This window comes from Pleuronectes platessa, chromosome 22 (assembly GCF_947347685.1).
Source record: "Pleuronectes platessa chromosome 22, fPlePla1.1, whole genome shotgun sequence".
NCBI lineage: Eukaryota > Metazoa > Chordata > Actinopteri > Pleuronectiformes > Pleuronectidae > Pleuronectes > Pleuronectes platessa.
This window is the reverse complement of record NC_070647.1, coordinates 5,636,827-5,658,194: the sequence shown is the minus strand read 5'-3', so window position 1 is coordinate 5,658,194 and position 21,368 is coordinate 5,636,827. Positions and strand designations below refer to the sequence as shown.

The 21,368-nt window shown below is 41.2% G+C and overlaps 2 protein-coding genes and 1 long non-coding RNA gene across 3 annotated transcripts; 2 read left to right on the top strand and 1 right to left on the bottom strand.

Annotated features, from left to right (window-relative positions):
- Positions 1–21: 21 nt before the first annotated feature.
- LOC128429132 (fish-egg lectin) lies at positions 22–16,025 on the bottom strand. The gene is made up of 6 exons (XM_053415420.1): positions 16,007–16,025; positions 1,591–1,721; positions 1,260–1,496; positions 889–1,112; positions 674–801; positions 22–390 (listed from the first exon to the last, which is right to left on the bottom strand). The coding sequence occupies exons 2-6, from the start codon at positions 1,688–1,690 to the stop codon at positions 249–251; spliced, it is 831 nt and encodes a 276-aa protein (XP_053271395.1). The 5' UTR covers positions 1,691–1,721; positions 16,007–16,025; the 3' UTR covers positions 22–248.
- Positions 11,273–19,855, top strand: LOC128429163 (uncharacterized). The gene is made up of 13 exons (XM_053415447.1): positions 11,273–11,571; positions 11,804–11,859; positions 16,688–16,804; positions 16,914–17,041; positions 17,304–17,552; positions 17,640–17,699; positions 17,944–18,003; positions 18,121–18,221; positions 18,711–18,851; positions 18,949–19,035; positions 19,145–19,229; positions 19,407–19,522; positions 19,655–19,855. The coding sequence occupies exons 3-13, from the start codon at positions 16,698–16,700 to the stop codon at positions 19,853–19,855; spliced, it is 1,335 nt and encodes a 444-aa protein (XP_053271422.1). The 5' UTR covers positions 11,273–11,571; positions 11,804–11,859; positions 16,688–16,697.
- Positions 19,856–20,013: 158 nt separating this feature from the next.
- LOC128429131 (uncharacterized) lies at positions 20,014–21,040 on the top strand. The gene is made up of 2 exons (XR_008333877.1): positions 20,014–20,056; positions 20,330–21,040. It is a non-coding gene; the product is annotated as an uncharacterized LOC128429131 (long non-coding RNA).
- Positions 21,041–21,368: the final 328 nt, after the last annotated feature.

Below are 21,368 nucleotides of genomic sequence, written 5' to 3'. Positions count from 1 at the left end.
CAATGCTCACTTCTTTCTTGCTTCGAGACCACATTCATTTATTTATGAATTAATCAGTTCTTGCAGACATATTTTTCACTGATTACCACATAAACTGTCTAATAAAGAGAAGATGAGTGCACTTACAGCAGAGATTTAACTCTGTAGAAAAAAATCAAACGCTAATCATTTATTAACTGTGTGCACTGAATGATTTGATAGAAAATGAAGAACTTTGAATGGATGAGAGCCAAGACAGACTGATGACATTAGTGTGAGCACTTCATGATCAAACCAGAGGTGGTCACGATCCAGAGATTCCACTGGTCGAAAGACACGTGTCTGACAGGCATGCATATTGGGACGTGAACCCAGCTTTTGCCTTGTCTGCAACCGTTGGTGATGCGAGCTCTATTGAGAGAAAAGTCATTTATGAATTGACATGAACTGAGAGCTGTAATTACAGGCAACACTAACACCATTTATAAGCTTTACACTGATTTTAATAGGAGCCATAAATCTTGGAAAGACTATGTTCAATTGTAAATGTATCAACTTCGAAGTTCGGATTTTCTTTTCTCTGGATTCGGACTTTGATGCTGTTATTTTTGTTGTTTTTGGTATAAATACTTGAATTTGGTTAAATATTTAAATACCCGGTTGTAATATATAAGACCGAAAACCCCTGACTTACCTTTGGTAGATCTTGCCGGTTGTCGTCACGCCATAAACTTTCCCGTCTGACGACACTTCAATCATTTTCATTCTTGGCCCTGGCACGGCTGTCCAGCCACTAGTGCTGCAGTTGGTTGGTGATATATTCTGTCATAAGAAGCGCACATACATGGGGATGTAGTCATGATCAATGAGTAAATCGATAGATGCCAAAATGAGATTTCAGTGACCAACCTTTGTGACCCAGATCCTGTGACTTTTGTCGACTCCCCAGCATCCCATCCTTGGGCCACAGCTGTAGTACATCATCTTTCTTGAGAGGGAAGTCCAGTTCAGGGTGTTTCTTCCACAGTAGCCCAAAGCTTTCTCCTCTTTCAGACAGTAGGCGTTATGTCTGCCGGATCCTACCCCAACAATCTGACCATCACCGCCAGCATCCACCTGGTACATAGACAGACCTGAAGACGAGTCCAAGAAGAAGAAGAAGATCAATGCAAACATTGGAAATCAGCTGTGTTCTTATTATATTGTCCAAGTATAATTATTGTACTGAACCCCCTCTGCAATGCATTATACAGTAAGAAAATCAATGTAATTCTAGTTACCTTTGGCAAGTTTGAAGTCTCCAGCTACATATTTGTACACCTTGTTGGCATGGCAAGTTCCCCACAATCCCCCAGCTCCCACTGTGACATGCTTCATGCCCAGTCTGCCCAGTCTGTAGAAGGCAAGTCCACTGAGGAAGTACGTCCGTTTGTACTTGTCTGCTACAACCACTTGTCCCATTCCAGCATCAATCTGCATGGCGCCATACAGCCGAGGACCCTCCCTGCAGTTCCATCCTGTGTGTGGAAACATTGTATTTCTTTTAAGACAAAAAATCTCACAAATACCGTTTCAACCACTGTGACATAAAATCATCTGACAGTGACTTACGGACAGGACCAGGACGAGGACCAGGATGAGGACCAGGACGAGGACCAGGACGAGGACCAGGACCAGGACCAGGACGTCCACGACCAGACATACCCATCATACCACGACCATTACCATGACTGACAGCCAGGCTACACAGCAGCAGCAAGAAGGCTACGACAGCTCTCATGTTGTCTGTGAGTTTGTGAGACTCTGCAGCACTGAACTTCTATATGATATCTCAGCGGAGCAACTGTCCTACATCCCATCTGATCTCTGTGGCTTATATACTCTTAACCAAGGCTTAATTACACTAAAATCTGGTTCAGCCGGAAGAAGCATTGGCAAGTGTGCCTTTAACATAATCATCCAAGTAAGAACATTCATGGGTGTTGACTTTACGAAAGCCTTAATGTTATAGAGGACGTTGTTTGTGGTCATGCTAATTAAAACACTGAGGTGTCAGTCTTGTTCTTGTGTGTGAACGTGTACGTGTGTCGCATTGTCGCACACACATTCTCCTCATGCAGTTGTCGCCGATATCGGCTCATGAGAACTCGTAAGTATCGCAAGAACTCACGATAACTGCAGTTACTGCAGCAGCTACTAGGAGGATCAGAGCGGACATTTAGGCCAAAAACAGTGTAAATGATGCAATTTCGGGTTAAATTTGAATGTTGGGGCTTATGTACACTTGGGTGACACCACAGGGGCAGTATGGAGGTATCTGGTTGTATTACGTTTGAAGGAGTGATGGCCATTTACTTCAGTCGTTTTGGATTTGGCAGCAACGCTGTTTTACTTACTTAGGAATTAGGTAAGAGTGCAAAAGTAGTGAAGTGTATGAGTATGAAAGTGTCCTAAGTTTGTGTGTGACCACTGTTTTTCAGCTGAGGGGGCGGACGTGCCTGGGGGCGATCACACTGTGATCTTCTCTTTTGGAGGAGAAGTAGTGATTCTGCTTTGTCTAATTGTTGAACGCCTAGAGGGGAGGTCACATATTCTATCTCCCTCATGACCCAATAACATTCACTGTAGGGACAACCAAAAGATTAAACAATGCAAGACACAAAGTGAATAACACAAATGTAGATCATCTGTACGCAACCACTGAAGGATGAGTATAAACAACATTAGAAGTTATTTGAATAAGAGTGTAATGAACTATAACATTAATAAACATTACTAACATTTAGAAATGCATGCAGCTACATGGTAAGAGAAATAAAAAATGTGAATGTTTAAATGGCGTAGATTCACGTTAGAATACAGACTTCTGAAATCTCAAATTAGCTTTCATTAAATCTGTACAGTGTTGGAATTTGATCAAATTACCTGAAATAAACAATATGAAACACATCATAGAAATTTTTAACATTATTCTCACACTCTCTGGATCTCAGTTCAGAGTGGGATGTTGGTTTGATGGCCTTTATCTGTATCTCATCTCCAGATGGGGAAAACCCTCTCGCGCTGAAGGGGCGACAGAGGAAAGGAGAAGCTTGCTGACCCCCTTCAGCCAGTTCCGTCCAAATATTAAACAGTGCTAGTAAAATATCTGCTTTGTCAGGTTAACGGCACTTCGTTCCCTGTCTAGAATAGAGGTTTTAGGGTCCAGGGATTGGGAAGAGGTCGACCTAGGTCCCTTACAAATAGTGACATAGGATCTGGTTTTCCACATCTTGGCTCCGTTGGGTCTGGAGCCAGACCAGGGATGTCTGCTCCACAGTAGATTTTAAAATGGAGTTTTGACATCGACAGTCTATAAAAGAGGGACAACATGGACCTTATAGGAAGTGACACTTCCAGGAAAGGATTGAAACACCTTAATAAAATCCAATAAATTTTCTCATACTCTTCAAACCAGTGTTCTTTAACATTCAGAAGCAACTATGGTCAAGAAATTTGTTTAGATGACCCAAGTAGTCAGCCAAATGTTTGCCTTCTTACAAAGTGACATGAAATGAGGAAAAGAGATGCTAGAGAGGTCCCCAGCTGCACCCGAACTATGAACTCAGTGGTCCATGGTCAAGGTCTTAACCCTGATGCTGCCCTCTACCTTTTCATGGACACCGCTGTTGCTGTGACATTGGAACAACTTGTTATTGTTCTTTGACTTGCATGAAAGAATCTTTCATACCTGGTGCACTACTTTAAAACAATTGTAAGCTGAGTCCCATTATGTCCTCAAGAATTTGAAACATCTTGCTCAGCAAGTACTTTCCAAAAATGAAACATAGCTTATCTAAACACGGGCGATGACAGAGCAGAAACAAAGAAGACAGAAAGAAACGAGTGTCTGGTTTTCAGATGTCAGCCATTACACACTTGTAGGAAGGCTGGTGTTATTTACAACACACAGACCCTTGGGGGTAGGCAGATGCAGCAACCTTAACACTTATTAACATGCATACAATCATCAAATTTGCGGATGACATCACAGTATTCAGACGCCAATACCCCAAAGAAAAAACTTCAAGTTCCTAGAAACCCAGATTTCCAAGGACTTCTCCTGGTCAGCAAACACATGGGCAGTGGTGAGGAAGGCCGAGCAGCATCTACACTTTCTGAGACTGCTCCGGAAGAGCCGACTGAAGGAGAAGCTACTGGTGACCTTCTTACCGCTCCGCCATCGAGAGTGTGCTGGCATACTGCATCACAGTCGTATGCCAAAAAGGGGGAGAGCTCTGCAGAAAGTAATTAAAACTGAAGGAGACAAAAAATCTTCTGCTGCTCTTTGCCCTGCCCGGAAGACATCTCCATCTCCCAGTGCCTCAGTAGAGCCAGGAAATCCCCAGAGACTGATCAAACCCTGCACACCCACTGTTGACACTCCTCTCATCATTTTTACAGTTTTTAATCCGTGGGCCATCAGATCACTGAACCAAAACAATGAAAGTTAATTTGCTCTCTAAACAAATTAATCTTGAGTGCAATACTAGGTATTGTAAGTAGAAAACACTGTGAAGTAGATAACATGAACGCAGGTTCGCCGCATACGCGTTCCACTTAGATTCAATTCCATCCCAATCCCACCGTGATTGAATCTCAATATACAAATAATGTGGAAGAGGCTGGCGGACTACCATTCAGTACCAATGCCAGCATCACTTTTAGTTTTAAAAAAGCCAACATTTTAGATTTTTAAATGACCCCAAAAGTTTTACGTTTTCCGTTTCCATTCACAATCCTTCACTAATTTGTTTATCCTTATGAACATAAGATATCAAGATACTGAAACGCATCAGTGTAAACAGGTTCACACTGATGCCTGCTCTGTTTAATAGGCTACACTGAAACATTAAGTGCTTGATCACATATAATAGAATACATAGCACATGAGGCATGCTTTTATCCCAGTTGTTGACTCATAAACAAAAACAAAGATTTCAGCTACCAATCCAGTACTCAGCCCATCTCAGGTATTCAGCTCCTCTTAAGTTTGTTAATTGTTTGAGCACTTGTTGCGGGAACTGGGTGGATGGATCAGGGAAAGTACTGTAATATGCAAGAGGTGAAAGACATTACTTCCACACCCATGCTTGTTGTTGCACTACTGGCATGTGGCACCTCCTCTTTACCCTGACTTCCTTTTGAAAGACCATGTTAGTACAATAGTAATGTTACTAAATCCCCTCAAGCCCAAATATCTGCATTGAATTTTTTTTCCCCAAACAAGATCTGAGCATAAATGACATTACAACCTGTGTCGCAATGCTAAACAATATGAAAAGAGATCCCGCATATCAATTCTTAATCAAAATTCACTCCATAAGTGAACAGGTTCTTACTTTGCCCACACTCCACCCTTCCACCAAGATTTAATGACAAAGGTTCAGTCATTTTTCCATAATCCTGCTGACAGACAAAGAGCACTGAAAACATAACCTCCTTGGTGGAAGAAGTTAGATATGCCTGTATCATATTCTTATAATACTTTAGCAATTTAGAAGAAAGGTTGTGTTTACATCGAAGGAAATAATTTACTCAAATTCCCCAAGGACCTGTGGCAAGTGTTATGTTACAGGGCTTGACCTTTCGATATTAGATATCAAGACCTTTTGTTGATGGCCATAATGGTTATTTGATTGAGCCCATCCATCCCACAAGTATGTCTGGGTCCACAGGTATACCTTCATACAAGCTAAGATTTTATTGAGACCAATCCATGAATGTTCCCATTTACAACAATGGTTCCATATTTTAAAGTTAAGTTTTTACATTTTACCTATTCAAACACACACACACATTCAAATATAGTGAATCTGCAGTATCTGCAGCATTTTGAGAAATTTGGGATTCAGTACTTTGCCAAAGGACACTTCAGCATGCGGAAGGGGGCTTTCTGGGAATCGAGCCAATGACCGTTTGGTCGCATTGACAAGGGCATATGACCGCTCCACAAGACCCTCCACTGGTTTTACACAGTTTACCAGTATTGAGCAGTGTTTTGTGGAAACATCTATAAAACATTGTCCATGGCTCTAAGCAGTGCTGCATTAAATAACCCAGATGACCTCACATTGTGGCTGAGACTAATACTGAGCCTGCTTAGGAAGCTTGAACATTTTGGGGGTGAAAGATGCTCTCAAGTTCCTTTATGGTGGATGGACTGCATCTATTGTGGCTTGGTCCATGCAAATTAATGGCAATCAGGACATTTCAGGCTCTTTTCATCATCTGTCTCTTGGTGTGCCGCTTTGAAAAAATAAAACCGCTTTAAATTAGCTTTTTTTACTTTGCTACTAGCAATAGCTAGGAAGTATATATGTATTATTCCAGTATGAATGGACCACGAGAGAGATGAAGATAATTTCTCGTGTAACAAAGTCATTGCCTGGTTTAGATTCTTGTTTATCATACGTTGCAGACCATTAGGTAGCAGTTCACTTAAAATGACACACCCAAACTGGCAAGTTTACACTGTAATTATGAAATTATCATCATTTAAATTAAACACTAGCTCAATTAGCATTTTTCCACCCATTAATTGCCAGAAGTAGAACAACAGGTACCAGCTGAATACAGTATAATTACAGCCCATAATTGATGGACTAATGACCCTGGAGTTAGGGTGTTAACTTATGTGGGAGCATGGTACCAGTGTATCAAGACATGGTAGAACTGGGGAAAACGTCTACCCAACTCCACCAACCGACCCACGCCCACAAACTTAAACCACCACTCACCCCTTCTCAAGTGAGATTATGCTGACCATAATCACGTAACACAAAATGATCCACTCCATTTTGCTAATGCCGGGCTTTAGTTTCATCTCTATAGGGCCATTTTAAAGATCCAATATAATGACTTTAAAGATTCCCACTGATTGTTGTCATGTTATAATCAACTAATTGGCATATCATCACATACAATGATGTACTGTAGTTCATTTTTAACAACTGGTCATTCTTTTATCTGAGGGTATTTATGCATGCAACCTTCTAAACAATAACGTGGAAATTTCAGAAAAGATGGGGTGAAGACTTCTGCATCGCTTAAGAAGTTCTACCACAAACAGACGAACACTGTTCTTTTATAATGATCACCCAAACCGGATGTCACTCGATTAGTAAATAAGGTTTTGACAGTTTTGAAGTCACTGAAACGAGGTAGGTGTTTCCCCTCAGAAAGCATTACCACCCCTCAGGCTGCAAGCTTAGCTTTTTACAGCTCTGTGAGGCCTTCTTGCATTTCAGGAAATATTAATATAGCACAGGATAAAACAGTGTTATGTTTTATTACAGGGTAACTGCAGGGTAAGCAAACCTATACGAATTACACTTCTCCCGTGTTATCTTTTGTCTCAGCATATGCTCATATAACTGGTGGATTTAGTTAATGTTCAGTGAATGAACATCGATTTAACAACAACAAAGTGATGTCAATCTTACGTTGTTCCTCATGTTAGAGCACAGAAGCTCTGACCGTCTTCAATTTGTTGTCGACAAAGAGCAGGAGCCACACATTTTGAAAATAAATCTAGTTTCAAAAACAAGTTTAGAGAAAAATCGAAATCTTATCCTTAGTGCATGCACCTTGTGGACAGTTTTGGCCATTTCAGTTTTCTTCATTTCATCATTTCATACTACAGTTATATAATGAATAAAATAAGTTGTCTCCTTCTCACACTGAAACAAAAACACATTACCAACACACCCATCTATTCAGTCAGACAGAAAAACACCATAATTTGGTGGGATCTTGTCATCAGCCACTCTCACCCTAACCCAAATCATTTGATCCCTCCCCAGACAGCTCAACACCTAATAAACCCATAACTCTTGTGACCCAACTGACCCAGGTGATGTCCATGACAGTGACTCTAGAGGCGGTAACAACCCCACATGTAGCAGTTGCTCCGCCCTAACATGGCAGAAGCCCCACCCAACTGTGTCCTGAGTTTTGTCCGTGACTCAGGGATGCCCACATGCTGTCCAAAAAATACACCACACCCCTTAAAGGCACTGTAGCAGGATCTTCGTGTTGGTAAGGTTACAGGTGCAGAGCTGTGACATCACTATCATACGACTTAATTCACCGGATTACCTGATTAATTACCTGAATGATCGCTATGCAGGTCTGACTGGTTTTGTTGTTGCCATAAACATTCATGAGCACATCTTGTTCAGGCATTTAAGGAGTGATCTGCACAAACTTCAAATTTTATAAAAAAAATGGTGCGGGCAAAAAAAAAGATGTTAACTACCGAGGTTTACTCCTTCTTTCTCATTTTCCCTCCTCACCGCTCTTCCGCCTCTTCTGCATCCCAGTCCTACATGTGGTTAGATGCTGGAGTTTCTGCTCATCCCCCTTTACCACCTGCTGTGTTTAACCTTACGTGTGCAGTGCCCATTCTAAACCTGCCTGATTGGAATGGCCGGTTCATTTGGCCTGTGTTAATGCTCTGGAGCTACTTCAGAAGTCATAAATGAATACGAGTGAAGAATTATTTCTTCAGTCCCATCTGGATGATGTGAGCTTTAGAAATTCTGTTGCTTCCTGTTTACCACTGGATGTTTTTCTTTTTTCGGTACATGTCCGACCGGGGCAGATCCATTTCACTGTAACATTAGGCAGTGAGCTCAGCCTCCTGCGGGCCTCCCACTCCCCCCATTAGCCATACATCACACAGGTGAACCCCCTCAAGCAGCTGGCTGGCCGGCTCGGAGCCAAATTGCACCAGATTGCTTTCTCGTGCTGGTGGTGGAATTCAATCACATCACGTTGTGGATGAAAACGTGAAGCATTATCATTTTCACTGAAACAGAGAGAGGGCGTTTGATAGAGGACACCTCTCTGATGTAAACCTGTTCCAAACTATTTATCAGTGGTGATTAACATCATGTGTCATGTCTCAGTACACTAGTTCTTTGTTTCCTCATGTTTCTTAACATTTACAGAGGGAGATCGGTTTGAAAGAGTGTGATGTGGGAATAACCCATTATTTTGCCTTTACCCTTCTACCAGGTTCATACAGCATCTCTCTCTCTCTCTCTCTCTCTCTCTCTCTCTCTCTCAAGACTGATGGTTCAAGGTGGCAGACGCCTGAAGCATTGTGGAGCCCCGGACGATGCCGGCGTCCTGGGAGGGGACAGTGGCTGATGGAAGGGGCCTACGTGACCTGAGGCTCGGCAAAGATCCTCGGGGGACATAACAAATACCTGCATACGGGCTGTTCGTCCCTGTCCCGCTAGTCTCTAGGTGCCTTCTGCTGTCAGAGGCCATCTATCAGAGCAGCAAAGGTCTGACTGTGCCAAGTATGTTACTGTGCCCATGCACAGCTTATTTGTCAGCCACGTCTGAAACTCACACACCTACACATTTACATGAAGAAAGAAAATGTATTTACCACTAAACACAGCCATTAAAAAAATTGTTTGGTTCGAACAAATGAATCATGTCTTTTCAAATTAAATGGCAATTGTGTTAACTAGGGCAGTGGCCATTCTAAACCTGTTTGTTTGGCCCGTTTTAATTGTCTGGAGCCATTTGAGGAAAACTCATCATTCAATTGTGAGTCCTCCCCGAAACAGTTCTGCAATATACGGTCACTTTTTATTGTTTATGTGCTGGACGTCTCTATGGCGCAGAGTGAAGTTAGAAAACGTTGTGCTCATCATACCTGGTTTAGAATATGACTGAAGATATAATAGGCAATGTTTTTACAATATGAAACTGAATTTGCTTTCCCCCACCACACATGCTGCAGTGTCATTGGGCAAGATACTGAACCCTAAGTTGCCCCTGACAGTCTGATCTGTCATAGAGACAGTGTTGCACATAGATGAATGTATGAATATGTGTGCCTGAATGGCAAAACTGTTACTGTAAAGAGCTTTGGGTGGTCAGCAAGACTAGACCAGTTGTGCGTAAGTGGTTGTGCGTCGCTTTGCAATAACACGGCCGAAACGGTAGTGGTCGTACAGTTTCTATGCTGCTGTGTTGGGTTTCTTCCGGTTGCTGGTCTGCTTATTTACAAATTCTCTGGCGTCTGTTTACCTCAGAACAATGCTTAGTGTTATAATGTTGGAGTTGAGCAATTTATTTTCTTAAAAAACTACAACAAAGAAAAGAAAGACGTCAGAGGTAGACGGTCTGCACGACCAATAAACCGAGTGAGGGGAAGCAGGAGATTGCGGAAACACTGTCTGCCGGAAAAATGATGCCACCAAGAGGACCAATCACAGCTCTTGTGGTCTGCATCGCCTCTGCACACTCTATTTTTGGGGAGGTCCACGTCACGGTTCGGCGTAGGCCTGTGCATAGCCTTCACGTCTACGCATTGCATACGCCTAGCTACAGCGTAGCTTCGAAGCAGAAGCATGAGTTGGGTCATCACAACTGCCCCCCGTTCTCTTTCCCCTCTTTTCCACCCAACTCCCCTCTCTTTCCCATTTCTCCTTTCCCACCCCAACTGGTCGAGGCAGATGTCTCGTTCTGCTAAAGGATTCTTCCCTTTAATGAGGGAGATTTCTCTCTCCACAGTCGTCAAAATGTTGGGTTTCTCTTTATTGTTTTAAGGTCTTGACCTCACTATGTAAATTGACTTGAGAGAATGCGCGTCATGATTCGGCGCTGTACAAATAAAATTGAAGTGCTGGCACGCAGCATGGCAATAGAGAGGATTACGAATGGAGAAACAATGTGTGTGTTGTTTTTGTGTCTGCATAAACAGTCTCCAGTGTAGAAGTACAGCCATCTACACCGCACCTGCCCCTAGGATTTCTCTCAGCAGTCTAACAACAGTGTCATGTTTGTTCTGCTGCTGTCACTTAGATCGCCTCGCCTGGCACAAACACAAGAGGTTGATTGTAACCAGGCCAGTGATAAACAGAGGGTTTAAAGTGGGTGAGCGAACAACTGCATCTGTCGTTTTTTTATTCTCACAGCGAGGATGAGATGCAGCACTCAGAGTTACCTTTCCCTCAATTATACACACAAAAAGTGACAAAAGGAGAATAAAGATTTTGCAGGAGTTATGAATAAGTGTCGGAGAAAAAGACGAGGGGGAAGTCAGACACAACATCATGAGGATAAGCAAAAGGTAATCTTCTTGTACACGCCTCCTTACCCACATGCACAGTTCCCACTAGCTCCACCAGCTCATTCTCTCTTTTCATCCAACCACAACCTGACGCCAATCGCCTGTAAGCCGTCAATCTTTAAAGTAATCTCTTCCTCCCTCCTGTCGTTCAGCTGTCAGCTCAGTACCCCGATCAGTGAGTGGCCAGCCTCCATCCCTGCACCAGCTCACCTCTGTGTGTTCGGTCACCTCCCTTAAACCATCCAATCAGAAACCTTCATCAGACGTCCTACCTTCGTGCTCCATCCCTCATCCCCACCATCAGCGTCTTGTCTCTGGGAGGGGGGGGGGGGTCTCCTTCATATCCAGAGGACCCAATTCGTAGGAGCTGCTTCCATGGTCGTCTACTTCCCGCTGGGGTATAAGCACCATCCACTGATATCCATTCGAATTTCCTCACATTCATTTGTTTCTCCGTAAGTTTCTCCGAATTGAAGTACAATCATGCATTTTCATTTTGCAAAAGCAGGTCACCGCAACCTGTGAGATTTATGCTAAATCACATGTTCAGGAGTCCCACACTTTTTTCATTAGATCAAATTCTCCACAGCATCTTTTTTGGGCCTTAGCTGTGAATTTGTTTGGCTACCTATGAATCGTTCTGATCCAAAATCTGGAAATGTAAATAATCTGTTTCCTGAATGGCAGGAACCCTTGCCACAGAGCTCCTGTTCATCTGTCGAGCTGAGAGATACGACATGAAGGTAAGTCCCTGACAGTGTCCCTGAGTTCAAGAACGGCACATTTGAAATAAAAAGCTAAATCTCAGTTTAGGCCACACGTCCTCGAAGTCAACTTTCTCTTCAAATAAAGAACCGGGCTCTTTGTGAAAGGGTGTGTCTCTGCACCAGAAACTCCTCACAGTTCCTCATAGCATCTGATTCACTTGTCATTAGGCTGCAACAACAAGGAAACAGTGACTTCTCAGTAAAGGTGCGAATTTAAGTCTTAGCTTTACACGTCTTGGCCCTCGGAAAGTCCGGAGGCGAGGCTGGGAAACTTTTTCCTGTGTAACAAACAGAAGGTTTGGCGTAGAGAGGTGGAATGCAAATTATTATAAGGATTTAATTTAGGATGGAGGCTCTTAAAGACGACAGCAAGACAGACAGTCTCGACTGGTTGTCTATTTGTTTTTTCCTATGTATTATAATAGCAATAAGCTGTCCATACCTGTCTTCCCTTCAGATTGATACAGATTGTGATACAGTTTGATTTTTTCTCCATATTTCCCAACGCTTTTTGATTTAACTGGACATTCATATCGAGAACTATTCAATAACAGCCTTATAATTTTGAGTTTCTGTACATGATCAAAACCACTCATACAAACTTTAAAGTCCAACGTAATGACATATCTATAGCAGGCAAATCAACTTTTAATATTTATAATATTTGGCAGAAAGGCAAAGGATGGAGAGCATAAAAGTTGAAATGATGAAATGATAACTTGGCGACCCATTTAGGGTATAAGTTTAAAGATAGATAGATAGATAGATAGATAGATAGATAGATAGATAGATAGATAGATAGATAGATACTTTATTAATCCCGTGGGAAATTCAGATCATCCAGTAGCTTGTACACTTAACACATCACTGACATACATACATAAATCACATAAACCACAAACGGTGCTCTCTCCTACTGTTGGTAATTGTACCTCCACCGAGTGGTCTGGGTGAAAACTTCTCTAGCAGAGAACGAGTCTAATCACGAACAGAGGGAAACTTAATTATTTAATTAGGTTCAATACAATGAACCCACACCTTGGCGAGGGTGCACAGATTCTGTCGGGTTTACTGATAAATGTCGGATTGTTATTCTAGGATTAAAGATTTAAAAGCACAAACAACACTATTTTAACTATTATTATTTGAAAGTAAGGAATCCATTTTCACAGAAAGAGAGAGGGTAAAGATGGATTCATGCTTTGATGATAATGATTTCTATTTCACATAGTATCTATTTTACATGGAGCATCGCTAAGTAAAATAAAATACTGGTCATTCTTCTGCTTTGGCTCAGGACAAAATGTGTTTACACAGAAACTTTTTGGATGTTACTCTTGAACACGTCAAGATTTTTTTAACTCTGCGACTTCATTATTATGATGTTGAAACTTGAGAGGCTGATTAAAAAGATGACACACTCGTTGACCTTGAGAGATGACTGTTTTGTTTTTGTCCCTGACGTAACTCTGTGAAGCTGCTTGACGGCTATTACGAAGGAGGAGGAAGTCGCAGAAGTAAAAAACGGTCCTTGCTTGAGCATATCTCAGTCACCAGGACTGGATTTGCAACCCACTTCTGAGAAAGGCCACGCCGAGGCAGTTCCCGTCAGGCCCTTCAAATTTGCATTTGATTCATGATATGTCATAAAATGAATTTACAAGTCGGAAAACATAATCAAAATCAATGCTGCATGTGTGCTGTCATAGTTGTATGGAATTGACATTGTAGAGCTAAAAACAGCCCAAAATTGTATTTAGGTCAACTTCATTTCATACAATCTTTAGTAAAATACACGATTTGTTTAGGTTTTTTTTTGCTGAGATTTGCATCAAGACGACACAAGAATAAAATAAAGATTTTTTTCCCCATTGTCATGAAAGTCTTGAATAATTTGGCCTAAAACAACAAACTGATACATGATAGAATCGCATGTGAGATTTGAAATAGACATTTTCCTGAAAGTCTTTTTATTGATTTAAGAAGACAGCTGTAGCAAAACATATTCAAATTCTCTAAATTCAAATTTAATTTATTTGGATTCACATGGGCTTCTATGTCATCTTATAGGAATACAGTACTTATTCACATATTTACATGAGGTTATATTTGATCATTGCATTGTACCTTGTTACTTTGCCTTAAATTTCACCTGCTGATTTCTCCTTTATTTATCTTGTTCACCGCTTTATTTAATCACATTCATGACAATATTACACTTGTGTTTATTGATGTATGGGCTCAGTGCTTTTCAAATACCTGCTGTCATACATCCAAAATTCTTTTGGAGATTTCACACGTTTGTGAATGTAATTTCTACCAACCTTTATCACTTGGAAATAATTTTGTGCTTAAGCGTGAACCAAGTTGTAACAGCAAACACAGACTTAATGCTGAGTCAGGCTCTTTGGGTGTGTGGGGGTGTGTTCGTATGTGCTTATGTGCTTATGAATGAGGAAAGAGATGATATTTTAATCATCTGCCAAAGATGCGAATAAATGCTCAGAACAATGAAGAAATGAAAACGTACACCCTAGAGTTACAATAGGATCATTTCATTCCCAACAACTTCACACCTTCTTCCCCCGATGACAGGAACACCCACACACACATGAACTTGGCCGTGTCTGAGTTTTGTACCTTCAGGCTTTGACAGAATTCCTGAAGTGACACTTGGCAGTCGAAACAAAGAACAGAGTCTTTCTGGTTTCCATGTTGATGGATTGATGTTGACCGCAACTTGTGATCTTTTGCTTCTCCAAAGCCGACTGATGACAAGTGAAGCTCTTTTTTCACTGGACCATTTCTTTCACAAAGAGAGAGAGAGAGAGTGACCTACATGTGTCGCCCATTAACAGTTGTCTCTGTGCCCTGGTGTAACATAAAAACAACTGTGTCAATAATATACAGCTCAGCTCAATGACACGTTCATTTCCTGAAATCTTAGCTTCATAACCGCGGCCTGGCAGGTGGGCGAAGTTTAGATTTGTATCAATCGTCACAACCCAACTACATCCGCCCAAATATTTTCAGTCCCATTTCCTCTAAAGTGCCAAATCACAAGAAGATGCTCTGTGCTGGGGAAAAAAAGCCAATGGAAGCAAAGAAAGAAACATTTGATATTAAACTGCTACTAAATATTTGACGATTCAAATCCACTCAACCTATGGCACTGAGACATTGAACTGCTCTCATGTGAATTCCCCTTATGACACTAACCCAGAGGGATTTTTCACTTTTGCTAAAAGCCGAGTGGCCGCATTCCTGGGTGGAGACTGACTGAAAGTTCTCGGATCTTGACCTTGTGAACCTGATAAACATTTAAAAAAAAAATACAAATATAACTTTTGCTTCCCAAGCCACAGCTTGGGTTCATTTCAACTTTAGTGCACATTAAAAATGTCTAATTATCTTGGCTTCACTTTACTCCCTAAAGACATTCATAAAGTAGCGTGCAGCTAAGTGCACCGTGTCAGGCCGTGTCATTCTAATTCTAAGAATAAGCTGATCTCATTTCTTGCTGATTTCAAACACTCAGATCTCTACAGTTTATGGCCCGATATCTTCACTACTGCTGCTTTTTTTCCAGTGTCATGTTTCAACCCAACTATGTGGTGTCGGCTCAGCTTGTTTTCTCCTCCTTAACACTGCAGCTACAGAATGTCACCCACGTACTGCAAAGTTCCAAACAACCACCTTTACTGAGTTTGAAAACCGGACTGCCAGTTTACAGTAGATGAGAAAGAGTGAGAGCAAGTGAAGTGTGCGAGAGAGCCCCCCAGTGGTGCTTCAGCTTCAGATGTCAAACTGGTTTTACATCGGAGGCAGAGTGCGAACCTCTGAAAAGGCTCAACAGTCCCCTAATGAAAGCACATGTAAGTTCCGAAGCTCTAGATTTTTATTTGGATCTGCACCAAATTGCGTGTCCCCTAAACATGTATTTCTCATCAAGATACATGAATTATTCCCTGAGAAATTCACAAGAACATCTCACAACAAAAAAACATTTTAAACAATCCTGGATCCATCCCCTGATCCAGATTTGCGCCAAAATCTCTTCTTCCCAGACCCATCCAAACATCTACCGACAAACACAGGCCAGGGGAAACAAAGACAAACTCACAGTGTGATGTTGATGTACTTTTATCTGAGCTCCACCTCTGTGATAACAGATCTTTGCCCTTATTGTCTCAAGGCGTCACTGACACATTCATTTTATTCTAACAACCTCAGATCTGACTCCTCTGGAGGGGAAGGGATGCAATTGTATTTCCTCTCCTCCTCCTGACACACTAAAGAGTCAGTGGATCGGAATAAAACCGAAATAAAACATTGCATCATTGCTCTGGCAGGAGTTCTATATGTGACTTTACACATCTTAACCTGGAATAGCGCTGCTGCTTTTGAATAGATTGCCACATTCATAAAGGTTTACCATGCCAATGTTTGGTGCGTTTTTTTCAGTATATGAACAGACAATTGACATTTCAATCAACACCTAGTTGCATAAATTTCCAAAACTATATATATCAGGGTTTCCCCCAGTGCCTTTTCTGTAGTGGTGACATCACACAAGGGCCTGGTGACATAACATTTTAGCTTTACAGCAAAGCAGTTCCATAGTGTACTATTCAAAGGAAACTTTAGGCAAGTTCATAGGAAAAGCAAAGCAAGTCAACAGCTACACATTTGAAAGGCAAAATAATTTACTTAGGGATCATCATAGGTGTTTAACTTCAAAGAGCCAGCATATACAGTACTGTGCAGTTTAACTCTGTGATAATTCATATCTTGTTTCTCTCAGTTTTTCAGTCATGCGTCGTATGAGTGCCCGCCTGAGAGCCGCTGGCTACTACAACATAAATGAGGAATCAGATGCGCATTGTCTGTCAAATATATCCTACAATGAGAAGCCTGTCAAGTATGTAACACTGTGTGTGTGTGTCAAGCTTGAATTCAGCATTTGTTAATTCTCTAATGCCAATTTCTTCAACTGTATGTGTGTGTGTGTGTGTTGTCAATTTTTAAAGGGTTTTCAGGAAGAGGGACGGGAACTACCCCAATCTGCCCCACGGGGCAAAGAATGCTACTCAAGCAAACAGCTACACGACACCCATTCCTGCTGCCCAGCCACCCATCCCTGCAGCCAAGTCTTATGGTTAGATAAATTGCGAACTTGTGCGCAGTGTTTTTTATTTTTATTTTCTAGATTTAAAAAGTCACAATTTCCTGCAACAAAGTAGAGTAAAGTTCAGTCTTGCATCTAGTTCAACCTGTATTCCTTTGGTACTTTTTTGGAACTAGTATATTGTTAAGAAGCTTGAAGAGGTAAATGTATGTTGTAATTCACAAAAAGAAAGTCAAAGCCTGAAAAAATGAACACAATTTTGTTTAACATGTTTTTGTCTCTGTCTATCTAGTCAGTTATCCTGCATCGGTACCATATGACAACACGCGATTGCACTCAAGGTACTGGATGTCTGAGGGTCTGTCCAGATGGCCGCCCATTAACAATTATAACAGTACTACCAGTACTACCAGGACTTCCAGGACAATAAGGAATACACAAACTACCTACACCTACAGTATTACCAACCGTCCCAGAAAAGATTCAGCTCGAAGTTCTGGATACATGAGAGCAATAATTAGTGCCTTATTTTTTCCGATGAGTGAGTGTAGAAATTATCCGGCATTGTAAAATAAGCATGATATTATATATTATTGCATAATAATCTGATATATTCCATTTTTTCCAGCATTACTCTCATGGATAGGGGCCAAGTCTAAATCAATGATGATGCATGTGGGACATTTAGGTAAGTTGATAGTGGATGTGTTTATGTTTGGCTTTTGGTTTACTTGATGTATGCTTCAAGCTCATACTTGTGCTTGTTTTACTGGCATTGTTAAGTCGATTTGTGTGGGGTATGTTCACATTGTTGCATGAACAACTATCACCTGACATAAGTTTGTGGTTTCACAATCACTGCATATCTTGGCTCCAGATGAAAAAAAAACTAAAAATTATATGTCTTCCTTGTCCTAACGTGAACAATTCAGTCAGGAGTCGCATGAAGAAGACCTGTGGTCTGCTTGTCCTCCTCATCCTCATATCTCTATGTAAGTGGCATTGACATTTTACAAGATTCAAGATTGCAGGTCATCGGGCAAGGAGACTACTTGCTGTTCTCTCAGACCTTTGGAGCTCTAAGAACTGTTCCCCCTTGTTTTCTCCAGGTGGATGGCTACTCTCTCCTGTGTTGACCCATTTCGTGGATTTCAAACTGCCAAAGTTTCTACCTCATCAACCCAGCACCCATCTTGATGCTGCTGAGGAGGTAGGACTCAACTGGAGATACCTGTCTCTCACTGTGTATTTGTGTTTATAATTTCTATTTAGCATCTGAGGAATTCAGATTCTCAAACTATACCCTTGTCTAAATCATGCATTTCTTCATTAACATTTTCCTATATTCAATACAATATAGTAGTGCTCTGTTAGAGTAGTCCCTAATCCAGATTTGAGACCCTGACTCTGGGTTTTGCCTAATATCATTAATGAAACATAATCCCTGTAACTTCTGTATATTTTTACAATTACACATCATTGCCAGTACTGACAAATTCTGCAACTCTACACCTTAAAATACAATTTCCTTTGAACATTAAAAAAAAAGGTCTTTGGCCCAAGGTAGTTACGTCCATGTGATTTAACCGGAGAGAAATTTTACAGGATCTAAGATCTTGCTGAGGAACTAGTTAAGATGCAAAAATGGTTCCCAAATGCAGAAACAACTATTCACTCTGACCATATCTTTCTCCCTCAGATCAAGGAGCTGATAGATCTAGACATGCAGGACTTGACCGGAATGATGTCCAGCCTTGGTAACAGGATCAAAGAAGTGGAGACTAAGAATGCAGTGGTAAAAGTGCTGCTAGAGACGTCTGCCAGTGACAGACACACACAGGTATTAATCTTTAGTTCTTGTTTACTTCAAACCTGCCGTTGTTTTTTTGAGATTGAGTAACTGAAATGTGACTGCAACTTTCTTGTTGGTTTACCAGGGGGTCAAACCACCTTCAGCTACCAACAACCAGCTAACCCCAGAGATCCAACAGGCCATGGAGAAGTGGCTCAGCTACCACATCAAGGTAGATGGAGAGATCATCTAGATCTAGATCATCTCCAAGACTACTTATCGACTCTAGATGTCACAAATGTCAACACAAATTAATTATGTACCATTTGAATGTCTATCAGGAGCAGGACGTATTCATGCTTGATGACAAAAGAAGTGGACGTTCGATAGGTGACGAAATGGCTGACTTTGCCCTCGAGGTTCAAGGTCAGGAATATCTCCATGTCATTGTAACTTGTCTTAAGTGAATGATACTGCATCAGCATCACATATCAGTTATAATTATCACTTTTATAAGCTCAGTATGACAATTCCTGTACCTTTCTTGCAGAAAGATGACTCAGCATTCAAACAAATGACCCATTTTTGTGTTTCTGTTTGCAGGAGCCAGGGTGATCACTTCCAGGTGTTCAGAGACATATCGTGGTAGTAGGGAGTTTTTGACCCTGTTTGGTTACACGATGTTGACTGTCGATGTGAGCCCACGGACCGTTATTCAGGTATAATTTATTAACCCCTGCTCTGTATTCTTTGTATCTTCTGTGGGGCTGGGAATTGTTCACTACAAGTCGGTGACTATTAGTTTCATACAAGGAGATATTATTTCCTAATTGCATCTCCTCTCTCCCCAGGGTCTGGCACCACTGCTCCCAGGGAGGTGTTGGTCATTTCCTGGTGCCCAGGGAACTTATGCCATTACTCTCTCTCATCCGGTGAAGATAACGCACGTGACAGTGGACCACGTCTCGCGCTACAACTCACCCACTGGCAGCATCAACTCCGCGCCCAAAGCCTTTGAACTCTATGTGAGTGCTCCCAATACTATTAGTTGAAATCCATTATACGAGGCACTGCAGACGTCCTATCACTCTGTGTTTAAAGCCTGAAGAAAAAAGTGAGTCACATCCAATAGTCGCAACTCTAATGTATTATTTCTCTCCCAGGGAATGAGAGACATCTCAGAGAAGAGAAGTCTTCTTGGAACATTCACCTACAATAAGGGTGGCGAGTCCACGCAGACATTTCAGCTGCTTGTAAGTTAAAATTATCAAATCTATACAGACAACGACACCATGAAAAAGAAATGTAGAACCTGACGTAACTTCTTCTGTTCTATATAACAAGTCTAGGCCTGAACATAGCACATGGCTTGTTCTTGTTAAGTCTTAAATGTTAGAATGCAGTAATGTTTATGTCTGTTTAATTCTATCTCTTTATCCAACTCTATCCCACTCACTCATCGCAATTGATATTTGTCTTCTTTGTTTCTCTCCATTCACCTCTTTTCTCCTGTGCCCTGGTACCAGAACCCAACTGATGACATCTATCGTGGTGTGGAGATGCATGTCCTCAGTAACTGGGGACAAGCTGAATATACATGTCTTTACCGCCTTCGTGTGCATGGGAAGATCGCCTCCACATGAATTCTAATGGACTGTCTTTCTCAGTACCTCTCTCTGTCTTTTTTTTCTATTCAAATCCTTTGTAAAAAAAATAATGTTTTAACGCCCTAAGTTTTTCTTTTAATTCATAAATTTGGTTCAACTTTCTACTTCCACTAATTTGAACTTTCAGTTATACAATTATTTTCTAACTATTCTACTTTTTGAATAGAGAACGAGATGGTGAATATCCCACGTACATTTGAGGGTTAGTGCTAGGGTATGCTTAGGCTAAGGGTACATCTGACTGGCTACTGGCTTGTATGGCAGCACTATGAAAGCCATGTGGCCTGCTCAGTGGACCAGTCATCATTACCTCTATGCCCTTTTAAACTTAAAACTGAATGTTCCCTGTGATTTCTGATGCACTAATAATGCCTACCATCAGTTTATGCTTCGGATGTAAGCGGATGTTAGGGACATGTCTTCAGTTGTGTACTTGTACCTAATTCAGTTCATATTCAGCTGTATAAAATGCATTTCATAGATGCATGTGAACCATAATACCAGATGTATCATAAGCATACAATTCTACTATTTTCAAGAATTAATTAAATAAAGCATTATGGTTTCTTACTTTAATTGTCATTGCATATATATAAGGGGAAGAGCTGAAAGTCAAGACCTGCTGAGTTTTGCTGCCCTCTTCAGGAAGATACGTTAGTACACTTTTGCACAGATCTGTGGGTCAGAGTCGATTCAATTTATATTATTTCAGACGTTTTCAGACATGAACTACATGGACACTTCTTCAGAGCATGCAGAAGGCAGGATATGATCTACACATTCTGCTGCAGGGATAAAATGTTTTTCATTACAGACTACCGATGCCAGTGTTGGCCATTATCTCCTAAAGCTCTAGAATCTCGTCTTTCCAAGTTGACATCTTTTTCAGCGTCTCCTG